General features: G+C 40.5%; 1 protein-coding gene across 5 annotated transcripts in view; it reads left to right on the top strand.

The window, feature by feature from the left end:
- Positions 1-15,111, top strand: part of LOC311179106 (cytochrome P450 2C9-like) — a gene marked incomplete at both ends in the record, with an annotated part of 54,623 nt that extends 39,512 nt beyond the window's left edge. For 3 of the 5 annotated variants that reach the window (XM_084246032.1, XM_084246028.1, XM_084246031.1), the window contains 6 exons: positions 6-166; positions 1,323-1,499; positions 8,690-8,831; positions 10,812-10,999; positions 13,811-13,952; positions 14,930-15,111. In XM_084246032.1, coding sequence (XP_084102158.1) covers positions 6-166; positions 1,323-1,499; positions 8,690-8,831; positions 10,812-10,999; positions 13,811-13,952; positions 14,930-15,111 — 992 coding nt within the window. The remainder of the gene's footprint in view (positions 1-5; positions 167-1,322; positions 1,500-8,689; positions 8,832-10,811; positions 11,000-13,810; positions 13,953-14,929) is intronic. The other 2 variants (XM_084246034.1, XM_084246033.1) reach the window with 1 other exon arrangement.
- Positions 15,112-15,742: the final 631 nt, after the last annotated feature.

Below are 15,742 nucleotides of genomic sequence, written 5' to 3'. Positions count from 1 at the left end.
TTTAGCGTCACCCTGTGATCCAACTTTTATCTTGGCCTGTGCACCCTGCAATATAATCTGCTCAATAATTTTCCAGAATCGTTTTGATTATAAAGATCCAATGCTTTTAAACATAATGGAAAGATTTAATGAAAATGTATTGATTTTGAGCTCTCCATGGATGCAGGTGAGGTCCTGATCCTTTTTTCAGAGGAATTGTTTACGTTCTTTTGTCTAAGAAATCCAAATCTCCTCATGCACCAAGCTGTGAACTGAATGTGTGAGCACCACAGTCCTGCCAAGATAGATTCAGCCTGAGAGAGTGGTCATCTGGGAATGATGGCCTAGACAATTAAAGATACAAAAGAAATCATATTCTCAGAACACAGAGCTGGATCCAATCCTATTGACACTATTTCGTATTGTTTCTACTACACTCCAAAACCCAGATTCCATGTTCTTTGGTAACTTCCTCAAACCATGTCCAAAGAATGAAATAGACCCCAGGTCCTTGTTGAAAGACTTCCATTCCCCAGAACTCTGTCATCCTGTTAACTCTCAAGAAGTCTAATTCACACTGCTGGCAGAAATAGGCAAATTTAGGAAGAAAAAGAATATCTCTTTCAAGGAGGAAGAATAGTCGAGACAGTAGAAGCTGCAAGGAACACATATTAGGGCTGGGGTGTTTGATGCATCAAATGGGATCCTACCTGTGAAGGTACTTGTTTTGGGGATGATGAATTGATTGATTTTATGGTAACTAGCCCATAACAAATCTCACAATTTCCCCTGTGCTGTTCCAATGTGTTTTGTAGACTGCCTGATACATAATGATATGTCTAGAAAATGTCACTTCACTACAATTGTGCAGTTACGTTACACATAAAATGTTGAGGTGTGTTTCCTGGTATCTTCAGTACTCTCCCTGTTCTCAAGTACAGATTCTGTGTTTGCAGCTACTAAACATATATAGAAATGGCTGAGACTATGCCGAGCTTTATATAAGGTTCCCCAACCTTTCTTCATCTCTGTTGTCTTAGTCATAGTAATTTATGCCATCCATATTTCCAGTATTGACCTAAGCAAAAAGGGAATTTACATAAAATTAGCTTGTAGTATAAGTGTGATGTTTGAGAATGGAAAATGATACCCTGATCAGAAATGTCTCTCTCCAACTTTCTTAGCTGTCTATAAAATTATGCATGTGTAAGATAAAAATTTTCCTCAAGATATAGACCACATTTTATGAGTATTTATAATGTAGTCTCTACCCAAGCCTTGTCTATGTCATATAAGTTTTCAGTAATTTTTTTTATTGAGTAAACTCTAATTTTCTCTTCTAGATCTGTAATATGTTCCCTATTCTCCTTGACTTCTTTCCTGGGAGTCATAAAAAAATATTGAAAAATAGTGCATATATAAAAAGTTATGTTTTGGAGAAAACATTGGAACACAAAGCCTCTCTTGATATTAGTAATCCTCGCGACTTTATTGATTGTTTCCTTATCAAAATGGAAAAGGTAAAAATTAATGACAGTTGTTTTTCTACTTAATTGCTTGTGTATATTATGGTTCATGGAATTGTTCTGTATTTATCAGGGATGTTTCAATGGTCAGTGGCTAAGCCTTCCAAGCTCTTTCATACCTACATTGTATGTGCCTGTACACTAAGTATTATGGAAGTCATAAAATTATTATTTTTTTTTTTTTTTGTTCAACAACAGTCATAGTAATTTTATTCCTAACAGCTAAAAACTGAAAAACTTTTTTTTTTTTTTTTTTATAAATTTTATTGTTATATTCCCCATACAATAGCAGCCCCCCATTCTGACCCCAATCCCTCCCCTCCCGCCCCCGCCCCCCTAAAAGTGTCTCTGGTTCATAGTTTTTTGTTGATTTTGATTTTCACTTTCTTATAGTTATTCATTTTCCTGGTCCCTTATTTAAGTTTTCTAGATTCCTGCTATGAGTGAGACCATCCGGTATTTTTCTTTTTCTTTTTGGCTTATTTCGCTGAGCATGATCCCTTCCAGCGCCATCCATGTTGCAGCAAATTGCATGTGTTTATCTTTTTTGAATGCTGAGTAATATTCCATGGTATATATGTACCACATCTTCTTGATCCAGTCATCTATTTTTGGGCATTTGGGTTGTTTCCAAAGCTTAGCTATTGTAAACAGTGCTGCTATAAACATAGGGGTGCAGGTGTTCTTTGGAATTGATGTTTCTGTGTCCTTTGGGTAAATACCTAGGAGTGGAATTGCTGGGTCATATGGAAGCTCTATGTTTAGTAGGTCCAGAAATCTCCACACAGCTTTCCACAGTGGTTGGACCAGTTTGCACTCCCACCAACAGTGCAGAAGAGTTCCTTTTTCTCCACACCCTCGCCAACATTTGTTGTTGCTAGTTTTTTTAATATGTGCCATTCTCACTGGTGTGAGATGGTATCTCATGGTAGTTTTGATTTGCATTTCCCTGATGACAAGTGATGTTGAACATTTTTTCATATGCCTGTTGGCCATTTGCATTTCCTCTTCAGAAAAGTTTCTTTTAAGCTCTTCTGCCCATTTTTTGACTGGATTATTTTCTTTGTTGTTGTTGAGACTCATCAGCTCTTTGCAGATTTTTGTGATCAGTCCTTTATCATTAGTGTTGGGTGCAAAAATGTTCTCCCAGTTGGTGGGGTTTCTCTTTGTTTTTGTTATTGTCTCCTTTGCTGTGCAAAAGCTCTTTAATTTGATATAGTCCCAGCTGTTTATCTTTGCCTTCACTATCACTGCTTTGGGTGATGTGTCTGTAAAGATGTCTTTGATGTGCAAATCACGTAGTGTTTCGCCTATATTTCCTTCTATATATTTTATGGTTTCAGGTCTTATGCTAGTTCTTTAATCCATTTTGAGTTGATTTTTGTGTATGGTGTGAGGTGGTGGTCAAGCTTCATTCTTTTGCATGTAGCGACCCAGTTTTCCCAGCACCATTTATTGAATAAACTTTCTTTGCTCCAATGCATAGTCTTTGCTCCTTTGTCAAAGATTAGTTGACCATAAACCTGTGGGTTTATTTCTGGATTTTCTATTCGATTCCATTGGTCTGTATGTCTGTTCTTGTTCCAATACCATGCAGTTTTGATGATTATGGCTTTGTAGTATAGTTTGAAGTCTGGGAGTCTGATGCCTCCATTCCCTTCTTTTTTTTTCAGGAGAGCTTTGGCTATTCGGGGTTTTTTGTGATTCCATATGAATTTCATCAATAATTGTTCTATTTCTTTGAAGAATGACATTGAAATTTTGATTGGAATAGCATTGAATCTGTATATTGCTTTTGGAAGGATGGCCATTTTAATAATGTTTATTCTTCCAATCCATGAGCAGGGGATGTCTCTCCATTTCTTTGTGTCTTCTTCTATTTCTTTTAACAGTGTTTTATAGTTTTCTTTGTATAGGTCCTTTACCTCTTTTGTTAGATTTATTCCCAAATATTTGATTTTTTTTGTTTCAATAACAAAAGGGATGGTCTTTTTGATTTCTTCTTCTTCAGATTTATTGTTTGTGTATAGGAAGGCTACTGACTTTTGCGTGTTGATTTTGTATCCTGCCACTTTACTGAACTGATTGATGAGTTGAATTAGCTTTTCTGTGGAGTTTTTGGGGTTCTCTATGTATAATATCATATCGTCTGCAAATAGTGATAGTTTGACTTCTTCTTTTCCTATTTGGATTCCTTGGATGTCTTTCTCTTGTCTTATTGCCCTGGCTAGGACTTCCAGTATTATATTGAAAAGCAATGGTGAGAGTGGACATCCTTGTCTTGTTCCAGATCTTAATGGAATTGCTTTCAGCTTTTCACCATTGAGAATGATACTGGCTGTTGGCTTGTCATAGATGGCCTTTATGATGTTGAGGTATGTTCCTTGTATCCCAAGAATTTCAAGGGCTTTTATCATGAATGGGTGTTGCACTTTGTCGAAAGCTTTCTCAGCATCTATTGATATTATCATATGGTTTTTATATTTCTTTTTGTTGATGTGTTGGATAACGTTGATTGATTTTCGGATGTTAAACCATCCTTGTGCCCCTGGAATGAATCCTACTTGGTCGTGGTGAATTACCTTATGGATACATTGTTGGATTCTGATAGCTAAAATTTTATTGAGGATTTTTGCATCAGTGTTCATTAGGGAGATTGGCCTGTAGTTTTCCTTTTTTGTGTTGTCCTTGTTCGGTTTTGGTATTAGTGTAATGTTGGCTTCATAAAACGTGTTTGGTATTGTCCCTTCCTTCTCAATTTTTTGGAAGAGTTTGTGAAGGATAGGCACTAATTCGTCTCTGAATGTTTGGTAGAATTCATTTGTAAATCCATCAGGTCCTGGGCTTTTGTTTTTGGGGAGGTTTTTGATTACCATTTCAATTTCGCTAATTGTAATTGGTCTGTTTAGGTGTTCTATTTCTTCTTTATCTAGCTTTGGGTGATTGTAGAGTTGTAGGAATTTGTCCATCTCCTCTAGATTGTTGAACTTGTTTCCATATAACTGATCATAGTAGTTACTGATTATTCTTTTGATTTCTGCTGTGTCCGTTGTGATTTCTCCTCTTTCATTGATGATCCTGTTTATTTGTGCTTTCTCCCTTTTTTCCTTTGTGAGCCTGGCTAGGGGTTTGTCTATTTTATTGATTTTTTTCAAAGAACCAGCTCTTGGTTTCATTGATCTTTTGGATTGTTTTTTTAGTTTCAATTTCATTTATTTCTGCTTTGGTTTTTATTATTTCTTTTCTTCTACTGGTTTTGGGGTTTTTTTGTTGTTCTTTTTCTAGATCTTTGAGCTTCGAGATTAGGTTGTTTCTTTGCGTTCTTTCTTGTTTCTTGATGTGAGCTTCTATTGCTATATATTTTCCTCTTATTACTGCTTTTGCTGCATCCCATACATTTAGGATATTGGTGTCCTCCTTGTCGTTCAATTCAAAAAATTTTTTAATTTCTTCTTTGATCTCCTCATTAGTCCAATGGTCTTCCAGTAGTGTGGTTTTTAATCTCCATGAGGTAGGAAAGTTCCTTGCCTTCTTTTTATAGTTTATTTCTAGTTTGATGCCTTCATGGTCAGAAAAGATGGTTGATATGATTTCAATCTTGGTGTATCTGTTGATGTTTGTCTTGTGCCCCAGTATGTGATCGATCCTGGAGAATGATCCGTGTGCGCTTGAGAAAAATGTGTACTCCGTTTTTTTGGGGTTTAGTGTTCTATAGATGTCTGTTAAGCCCAATTGCTCTAGGTCTTTATTTAGAGCTTTGGTTTCTTTACTTATTTTTTGTCTTGTTGATCTATCCATTGTTGATAGTGGTGTGTTGAAGTCTCCCACTACGTATGTGTTTTCTCTGATGTCTGTTTTCAGAGAGGACAACAGTTGTCTGATATATTTTGGTGCTCCTTCGTTTGGTGAGTATATGTTAATGGGTGTTATTTCTTCTTGAAGTATTGTCCCCTTGATCATAATGTAGTGACCATTGGGGTCTCTTTTTATCTTTTTGAGTTTGAAATCTGTTTTATCTGATATAAGTATAGCTGTTCCTGCTTTCTTTTTTGGTCCATTTGCTTGTAGGATTGTTTTCCATCCTTTAACTTTGAGCCTATTTTTATCTTTTGTAGCTAAATGTGTTTCCTGGAGACAGCAAAAGGTTGGGTTTTGTTTCTTAATCCAGGCTGCAACTCTGTGTCTTTTTATTGAAGAGTTTAGTCCATTTACATTTAGAGTTAATATTGATATGTTAACATCTGTATTTGCCATTGTGTTTGTCTTTCCTTTGATTTTATTTATTTATTCTTTTAATAACTTTTTTTTTTTTTGGCCTTCTTTCATTGTTATTCGTCGCTCTGAGGTTCTGGCTTTAGGACTCCTTGTAGTATTTTTTGGAGTGGGGGTTTAGTTGCAATGAAATTCCGGAGTTTCTGTTTGTCTGGGAAGGTCCATATTCTTTCTTCAAAGAGGAAGGAGAGCTTTGCGGGATAGAGTATTCTTGGTTGGCATCTGTTTTCTTGGAGTCTGTTGACTATGTCCCTCCACTCTCTCCTTGCCCGTAGTGTTTCTTCGGAGAAGTCTGATGTCAGCCTGATTGGTTTTCCTTTGAATGTTATCTGTTTCTTCCCTCTTGCCAGCTTCATTATTTTTTCCTTGTCCTGGATTCTTGGGAGCTTTACTATTATGTGTCTTGCTGTATTTTTCCTTTCGTCGTGGAAGTTTGGTGTTCTTCTTGCTTCTTGTATATCAATTTTCAGCTCCTTCTTCACATTTGGGAAGTTCTCTTCAATTATCTCTTTGAATATTTTCTCTGTTCCTACATCTCTCTCCTCTCCTTCTGGTATTCCTATAACTCTTATATTTCCTTTCCTCATGGAGTCAGATAGTTCCCGAAGTCTTTCTTCGTTCTTTTTCCTTCGTACTTCTCTTTCCTTTTCTGTTTTGGTTCTTTTTATTTCTGTGTCTTCAAGATTACTTATTCGTTCTTCCATTTCATCTATTCTGCTTTCATGGCTTTTCCCAGAATTCTTTAGTTCTTCCATTAATTCTTTGATCTTCTGCATTTCTTTTACTTCCCTCTTTAGGGACTCAATTTCTTTCTTCTGACCATTGTTTTCCCTCTCTAGGGACTCAATTGCATTCTTCTGATCGTTGATTATTTTTCCCTTATCATTGTTTTCCTTTATGACTTCTGTCAGTTTTTTAATCACGGCAATTTTAAATTCTGTTTCTGGAAGGCTCAGAAATTCTTCCAAGTTATTGTCGTTGCAATCTGGGGGCTGGCTTTCTTTTTGTGGTGTGCTTTTTCTCTGGAGAGTTGCTAGGTTGCGTGTGGTTCTTCTCCTCCCTACTGTCTGTTTTCTAATTTGCCGTATGCGTTGGGACACTGTGTTGTTGGGACTGGCCGGCATCTTGGGTGGGCTTCTCTGTTCCCCTCTGGTTCTTCCAGGAGTCATCTGTCAGTTTCAAGCAGCCTTTACTGGAGAAAGGTCCCTGTTCTAAAATGCCGATGTGGGGACACACTCCCCTGTGCGCCTGGTCTGCCCCGGCGGTGGGTTCCTGCTCCCCTCTGGGCTTGGACTGCAGGCCAGAGGGGGTCTGGCGTGGGCGAACTTCCCCCGCTCACCTCTGGCTCCTGAGGAAGCCTTCTGCAGGTAGTCTTTACTGAAGAAATGTCCCTGTTCTAAAATGGTGATGTGGGACACACTCCCTGCGCTTCTGGTCTCAGGCACACTCTTCTGCGCGCCTGGTCTGCCCCGGCTGTGGGTGCTCGCTCTCCCTGTGGGCTCAGACTACTTGTTCAGAAGGGGCCCGGTGTGGGCTAACTCCCCAGCTGGCCACTAGCTCCTTCAGTAGCCTGTGCTGGGGCCAAGTCGCCAGGTGGCACCAGAGATCTCTCCTAGAGGCCTTGGGGAGCTGATTTTCCACCCCGTGGGACAGGGAGCAGAGCGGGGATGGTAGGGTACACCTCAACAGCTTTGGGGTGCTCTGTCTGCCTTGTGCCCCACCGTCGTGGGGAACCCACGCCCCTAATTTCGTGCCCCGGGTCTCAGTTCCAAAGCCCTCAGTTCCAGGACGCGGGCTGTAGCCCAGATCAGTGGTGCAGGAATGGCGCCTTTTGAATCCCGCTCCCCTGCCTGGGCGCCTTGTTCCTGCTCACTCAGGGAGGGCCTCCGCCCGGGTCTCAGTTCCAAAGCCCTCAGTTCCAGGACGCGGGCTGTAGCCCAGATCAGTGGCGCGGGAATGGCGCCTTTTGAATCCCGCTCCCCTGCCTGGGCACCTTGTTCCTGCTCACTCAGGGAGGGCCTCCGCTGTCTCCCTGCAAGCCTAGGTCGCAGGCGCGGGGACCTGGGCAGCTGCAATCCGAGCGCCGCTTTCGCGCAAGCTTACCGGGTGGCCGGGGCTGTGTGCTGGTGCTGGTCTCCTCCTGGGGGGCGGGGCTCTTTTTAATGGCGCGTGGAGCTCACCTCCGCGGCGGATCCTGCAGGGTTCGCCTCAGCTCCCGTTCACGGGGTGTGGTGGCTGAAATAGTTCCTTTCCACTCACAGTCACGCTTGCTGCATCCGTTTTTCTTGTTGGGCGTTTTGGTTTGTTGTTTCCCTGGTCTCTGCCGGTCGGAGAGTGCCGCCTCTGTGGGCGGGGGAGGGGAGCAGGGTTCTGCGCTTCCCTCCCTTCTCGTCCTCTTTTATGGCAACTTTCTTCTTCGGGCAGTTTGCTGGAGTCGTCCGTTTATCTTCCGTGTCCCAGTTCTCACTGGGACCTGCCGCTTTTCCTCCCTATTAACTTTTTTTAATGGGAGATCTTACTCGCAGCGTCTCCTCGCCGCCATGTTGCTCCGCCCCTCCGGAAGTCATAAAATTAAACAGCTAATTAAGTGGAATACATTCATCTTGTTTCTAGATACTAATTTCAGTGTTGTTTTGGATGTTCTGGTTCCCTTGTATTTCATTATGAATTTAGCATAATGTAATTTCTGTAAAGAAGCCAGTGAAGAGTTTGATATACCTTGCTTGCCTTACATGTGAGGCAGTAGAAAATGATACTTGAATCTACTGACTTCCAGTGTTTTGAATACCATATGGGAATTTTTTTAGAACTGAACATGCAGTTGATATTTTGGTGAAAAATTCATAACAGTCTGAGTATTTTTGGACTAACTATAATTCTGGCAAAATAATTTGTCATTTCATCATTCCTAGGAAAAACACAATCAAGACTTGGAATTAACTCTAGAATCCTTGGCAGTTACTGTATTTGATCTGTTTGGAGCTGGGACAGAGACTACGAGCACCACCCTGAGATATGCTCTCCTCCTGCTGCTGAAGCACCCAGAGGTCACAGGTATGACTAATGTGGTGGGCAGGGTGAGTTTCAGGGAAGTTGCTGATAGACACTGCAAGTGCTCATTGCCTCCTGTTTCTCTTAGAGAACCTTCATTATTTCATTATCTATCTGACGAGCTTAATGTTCCCAAGTGTAATGAAGATATAATAATGGGACATCTTTATATAATATGGGAGGATGAATAGGAATGAAGTCTCCATGGGCAGTCAGAAAAGCCATCAGGTAGTGATTGCATTTCACGGGAGCTTATTTGTGGCAAGCACGTCCATATGAATCAACCTGGGACTGCATATTGGTTTTCCTAAGAAAAGGTCCCTTTGAAAATAGGTAAATTATCTGAGATCTCTCCTATTCTGAAAATGCATGTTCTAAAGCTGGGTTAAAAAAAATGAAAATTTCCCTATTAAACATAAGTGGAAAGCTTTGAAATCTTGTTGTCTGCCTGAGATAATTTCTGCAGTCAAGGAAGTGGTCAAAAAATTAAATCACATATGTGTGTTTCTACTACTCAGTCTTAAGATGTGCATGAAGGTTTTGAATTCAGAAGTATGTGTCCAGTAACGTGATATTTGCCAAAATGAATTTTGTGGGTCCGTGCTTTTCTGTCTTTTACAAAGATCTTTATGTTTTACATTTAATAAGTTGCAGTTATGCATTATGGATAGAAACATTATATTATCCTGTGAGGAACCTGCTGAAATGACTATAGCCAATGAAAAATGAGAATGTGTCCTTGAAATCTGGACAGACTAACTCAGGAAACAGTTAACAAATACAGTTTCTAAAACACAAATAGCATTTTGATCAGTGATGGTGACTTAGTAGAAAGGTGGAAGTTGTCATGTAAATGTCAGAAGAAGACATATATGAAGAAGTCATTTGTATCCCTCTAGGTTGTAGCATTTGGGAGAGTCAAAAAAGAAAGAGGAGAAGTAGGCAGAAGGTAACTTTCCCTGCCCAGATTCCCTCCACAACTCGTTTTATCAGGTATTTGTTTTGATCCAATAGAATGAGAGAAGTTTAATATGTAGAGAAGTTGGGGGCCTCCCCTGGTGGCGCAGCGGTTGAGTACCGGGCTGCGAAGCTGCCCGCAGCTTCTGCAGCACCAGTTCGATCCCCAGCCGCGGGCGAGGGTCCCACATGGCACGCAGACTTCTCCTGTCACACCCACTACTCCCCTCAGCAGTGTATTTCGTCAGTCTGCCTGTTCTGTTCCCCGCTTTGGCTCTGGTGAATTCTCTCACCCTCCCACGCTTCAGACTGTACCCAGTGCTTGTATAAATAAATAAATAAATAAGAATTTAAAAAATTATGTAGAGAAGCTGAACCTAAAAGACCTTGCCCTCTGGACCTCCCCTGCTGTTGAATGCGGTTGATCTCCACACTGTGAAGCTGTCCGCAGCCTCTGCAGCGAGGGTCCCAGATGGCACTGCAGACCTCTCCTGTTACGCCCGCTGCTCCCCTCAGCAGTGTATTTCATCAGTCTGCCTGTGCTGCTCCCCACTCTGTTTCTGGTGAATCTTCTCACCCTCCCATGCATCTGGTCTGTACCCTGGTTCTTATATAAAAAAAAAAAGAAAAAGAAAAGACCTTACACTCAGAGAAACTGGCAGGTGGAAATAGGTTAAGTAAGAAAATCTATTTCTTGAATTCAGAGAATCTTAGCTCCTTTTCTAGCTTGTTTCCTGAAATTCAGCAGTAGGAGAATAAAGTCCAGAGAGTGAACAACTCTGGCATTATAGATAGGAAATTTGCATTTGTGCTAATATATAAGTATTAAATTTATACCTTAATCCTAGCTTATAAGAGAGTTATATGTATCTATATTGTGGCTATTATCCCTCTAGGTCTAGGTGTGTTTCTTGGCACAGGGTTGAAGTTTTTAATGTTGTGAGACTGATACAATGCTTCATGTGTCCCTTAACTGATATGCAGATGTGATAGGTGTTCTCATCAGTCTTACTTGTGTTTTGTCAGCTAAGGCGCAGGAGGAGATAGAACGTGTGATTGGCAGACACCGGAGCCCCAGCATGCAGGACAAGGGCCACATGCCCTACATGGAAGCCTTGGTGCACGAGGTCCAGAGATACATTGACCTCCTCCCCATGACCCTGCCCCATGCAGTGACCCATGACATCAGATTCAGGAACTATCTCATCCCCAAGGTAGGTTGGTTGTTCTTTTACTGACCTCATGATTCTACTCAGAAGTTCCTCTTTTCACAGCATGGGTCCAATCCTCTGGACTAGATGAGCAAATTATAAAAATCATATATGTGGCAGGTTGATGGGTTTTGCGTTGTTTCTGTTTGAGACCAAATTTTGATAATAGCACCTTTCTATTTATATGTGTAAGAGACATTTGTGATTGGTGGTGTACTTTCCTGATGATTACAGTTTGTTCCAGGGGTTAGGATCAAATTCACTGTTTTCACCAAATGAGAAGAGTTCTTTTTGAATATGGGGTCAAAGAGCAATATTTAATTGAACTCATTCTGCTATTTCAAGGCCAATAACAATAGGGCACTGGGCTAAGTAGGATTGTACATATTTCCCATCTGCCCCAATTGGGAATGATCATTCCCCCTTTTTGGGGATATACTGACATAGACTAGGCAGCACTGCAGGGCTGTGTGTGCCTTCTACCATTGACATACTGTTTTCTAATCCAAACCGGATCCACGGATCAAGGTACAGTCTAAGACAGAAGCTGGTAAAAAAAACTTTCCCTAGTGGGCCAGATTTTAAACATTTCAAATTTTATGGGGCTTGGAGTATCTGATGACAGTGTTGACATCTGTCATTGTAGCAGGGAATCCATCACAGACATTTGTAAACAAATGTGAGTGACTACTTCTCAATTTTATGAAAGCCCAAGTTTAGACTTCATACACTTTTCATGTACCAAAGACATTTATTCTGCCTCAGTTTTTTTCAATGGAAAATGCTTACGTCCAGGGTCAACCAAAGACATAGGATAGACTTGATTGCACATGGGTTGTTATTTTTCTCTGTCTAACAGCACACTTTGAAATGATGTGAGGTGATTTGTGGTTTTTTGGTACCCAATTTTCCAGCACAGGGTCCAAGGTTTACCTTCATCTATTTTTGAAACTTATCATTTTAGTTCCTATGTTTCATACTGATCCATTCAACTAATTTTTACTCATGCAAAAGCAGTGGTGAAGTAGTGGTCATGCTTCTGTATGAGTATCCATTGTTTGAACAACACTTGATGAGATTATATTGGCTGTATTTTTTTTTTTTTGCTTTTTTGTATCTTAAAAACGTTTTTCATATTTGATTATTTCAATATAAACAGAATAATTTTTCCAATAGAGATATAGAATTTTTATATGGTAAACTTAGGGAATGGAATTTTCTCCAAATTTGCATTAAATTTTAAAAAATCTGAACACATTAAAGGTATATACATGTATATATAATGGATGAAACCATCTACCCTGCATACCCCAGGTCTTCAATGTATATATCCAAATAACGATTTATAGACAGAAAAGCAGATTTCACAAGAGTTACCATTATGAAATAATGTTTAATGTGCAGCCTATGTAGTGTTCCCAGCTTCCCTAAACTATCCCAGAATAACTTTTCTTTTCTTTATATTCCATCAAGGAACCACAAATAGTTTGCTTGTCTTTTCCATTTATTCTTCTGGGTCAGTTGCCTTTGCTCTGTTTGTTTCTTTCAGTTCATTCAGCTTTGTGAAGAGTCTGGCTGTGGTCATAAAAATATTCCTCAGAGTTATGTTGTGCGAAGTTTCCTAGGGACTAGCTTCCCATTATGATTTTGCCCAGAGAAGTACATAGTGCTCTGAATGTCCCACTGAAACCCAGTGAGGCAGCTGAGGGCACATGAAGCCACTTATTCCATTTTGGCCATGCTATGTTCCCCACATAATATCATGGTACCTGCCAGATTGTGAGTATGGTGCTACCTAACCGTTCATCCAATCCTAAATCCTTTGATAACAATCAGTTGAATTCATGATCATAAGATAGTTGTTGCAAAATGACTATATTCCTCTTTTTGTCATCCTTTCTGTCTGTGGCTGGGATCAATCTATGATGAAATATATCCTATATATTTTTTTATTTTAACGTTTATCATTTTTAACATTTTTTTAGACAATATTTGCTTTCCCCACCCCCTCAGATTGAGTACCCCTAGAATTTCCTTCCCTATGGTACACATGCACCATCACCACAGTCTCCTGTGCTCCTCCCTCCATCCTTCTCACGCCTCTCCCTCCTCCTACCCTGCAGTATGTCTCTGGTTTATAATTGTCTGTTTTTGCTTTGTTGTGGTTTGTACTGTTATTATTTTTTTTTTTACACTGATGCCTTATTTGGTTCCCCTACATTCCTGTTATAAGTGAAATCATCTGATATTTTTCTTTCTCCTTCTGGCTTATTTCAGTGAGCATAATTCCTTCTAGCTCCATACCCCATATTTTTGAATTAATAGAAACCACTTGCTGGCACAGTGATAAAGACAGTGTAGTTGCTACTGTACTTACTTTATTATCACATAAGTTATTTTTAATTTGATTGTCTGATTACAACAGGTCTATGGATAACTGCAGACATTTCAAGCTTAGACAGAGATTTCCATTTGTAAGCATAATCCATATATGAGATGAGTAAACAGTGAAATGATAAAATCAAGGTACTGACGAGGAAATACCCCCAGGTCTAAATATGATGAACAGAATGACTTCAGAGGCCTGGCACCTGAGGGTCCGGGCACTCACTACTTCAGGTGCCACTTAGCAGCATCACGGCCACTGGTCATATGCTCGTTCTTGTTATTACTTATTCTGGCTGACTTAAAATGCCCTTTCCTTCATGGTGTTAGGCTTTTTTTAATCTTCAGATGCTAAGATTGAACTAAATGACTTGTGGTTTTTCATGAAGCTCCACGGCTTCAGAAGACATTTTAAATCTTTTCTTCCAGGGCACCACCATATTGGTGTCGCTGACTTCTGTGCTGCATGATAGCAAAGAATTCCCCAACCCAGAGGTGTTTGACCCTGGTCACTTCCTGGACGAGAGTGGCAACTTTAAGAAGAGTGACTACTTCATGGCTTTTTCAGCAGGTAGTGTGTCTTTTGTATTCTTTGTGCATCAGAGGACAAGACACCTTGTGAGGATTGTTAGGAGCTTCCACAGTACCCTCTCCAAGGCTGGTGCAGATGCGCTTGTCTGTTAGCAGGAGCACCGAACCCTGTGTCCATGCACTTTCCCTCCTCATGATGCAGTCTTCTCGTTGAGCCAGATCACTGCAGAACTGGGGAATTGATCCAATTCTTCAAATTCAGAAATGATTTAGTATGAGGGCCTGAAAATATAAGAGTCATGCATCTTGCCAAAGGAACAGCACTGTAATATAAAACTTTGCGGTGCATTGGAGAGTGGCAGAGAGCAGGTCTATGTGGAGTGCAGAACTGAGACAGTGAAGAATGAGAAGATCATGAGCCACCAGATCCATGCAGAAGAAAGCACGGCCAAAATATGTGTTTCTAGAAAGATATGGCTGGAAAATTGAGGTGTCAAACAGGCAGTTATAATTTGAGAATCCTTAATGAACTATTCAGTACAGTGCTGATACTGAGTAAACATTTGTTGTAAGGAGGGTACCTGTTCCTTTAACATTCAAGTCAGAGCACGTGTTTCAACCCTTTGTCCAATTATATCCAACCATCCCGTTCCATCCATCCATTCACCCTGTCATCAATTATTTATTGAAATTCCCTTTCTCTTTTTTCCATTTCCACTTTCCAATACATCATCGTATTCCCCATAGTTCTCCTGCCACTGTATCACCCGCCAGCCATCACCATATCCCTTGGATTCATCCCTTCCCTCTTTTGCTCCTTCTCCAGTTCCCTTCCCGTCCTGTGTTGTGTGGCTGAGTTCTGTGTTCAGCTGCCAGTTTTGACTTTTCTTGACCTTTTGTTTGGTTTCTCTGTATTCTCCTTGTAAGTGATACCATCCAGTATGTTATACATTCCTTTTCTGACGTCAGAAACACAGTGTTCAAGGATCATCTCCTCTGTGCGCTTGTTATTTTCAGGAAAACGGGCATGTGCAGGAGAGGGCCTGGCCCGCATGGAGCTGTTTTTATTCCTGACCACCATCTTACAGAAGTTTACCTTGAAGTCTGTTGTTGACCCCAAGGACATTGACACCACCGCAGTTGTCAATGGGTTGGCTTCTCTGCCTCCTCCTTACCAGATCTGCTTCATTCCTTTGTGAGGCTTCTGCTGTGATGTCCACATCTCCCACTCACCTGATGCCCCTGTCATCTCCTTTTGTCTCCCTTCCCTTTCTGGAAAAGTCATCTCCAACCTCTCCTCTACTCATCACCCCATTCTGTCAGGATCCAGGCAAGAACATCCATCTCCACTAAAGGAGGATTTCCAGTTTCACTAAACAGATACATGTTTCACTTAACAGATAGAGATATTCTCCTGCTCTGTAACATTGTATTGGGCATCTCAAATGCAAACACGTAATCTGGTTGAGTAGTTAGTTCTGTGTCATCAGTGTAACAGTGAGATGACTGGTGTATGTAATACAGACATTTTTCTTTTGCATGTTCTAAATAAAACTCACAATGTGATGAACCAGTTCTCATGCTTTCATTCCTTTGTGTATAATGCAGTTAGCAGATGGAAGAAAATATTTTACAAAGAGACCATGCACAGAAAAGGACAAAATCTTGAGGGTAGACCAGCATGTCACCTAGAATTACTTGCGATTTGGAAATGCAAGTGCGAGAATGTGTTCAGGAGCAGCTTCATCTGAAGAAAAATATGATATTAGCAATTCAAAAGTGTCTATCTCTATCGAGTTCTAGATGAGGCAAAAGTAATCTGTGGTGCTA

Source organism: Talpa europaea, assembly GCF_964194135.1.
Source record: "Talpa europaea genome assembly, chromosome: 10".
NCBI lineage: Eukaryota > Metazoa > Chordata > Mammalia > Eulipotyphla > Talpidae > Talpa > Talpa europaea.
This window is presented reverse-complemented; position numbering and strand designations above follow the sequence as displayed.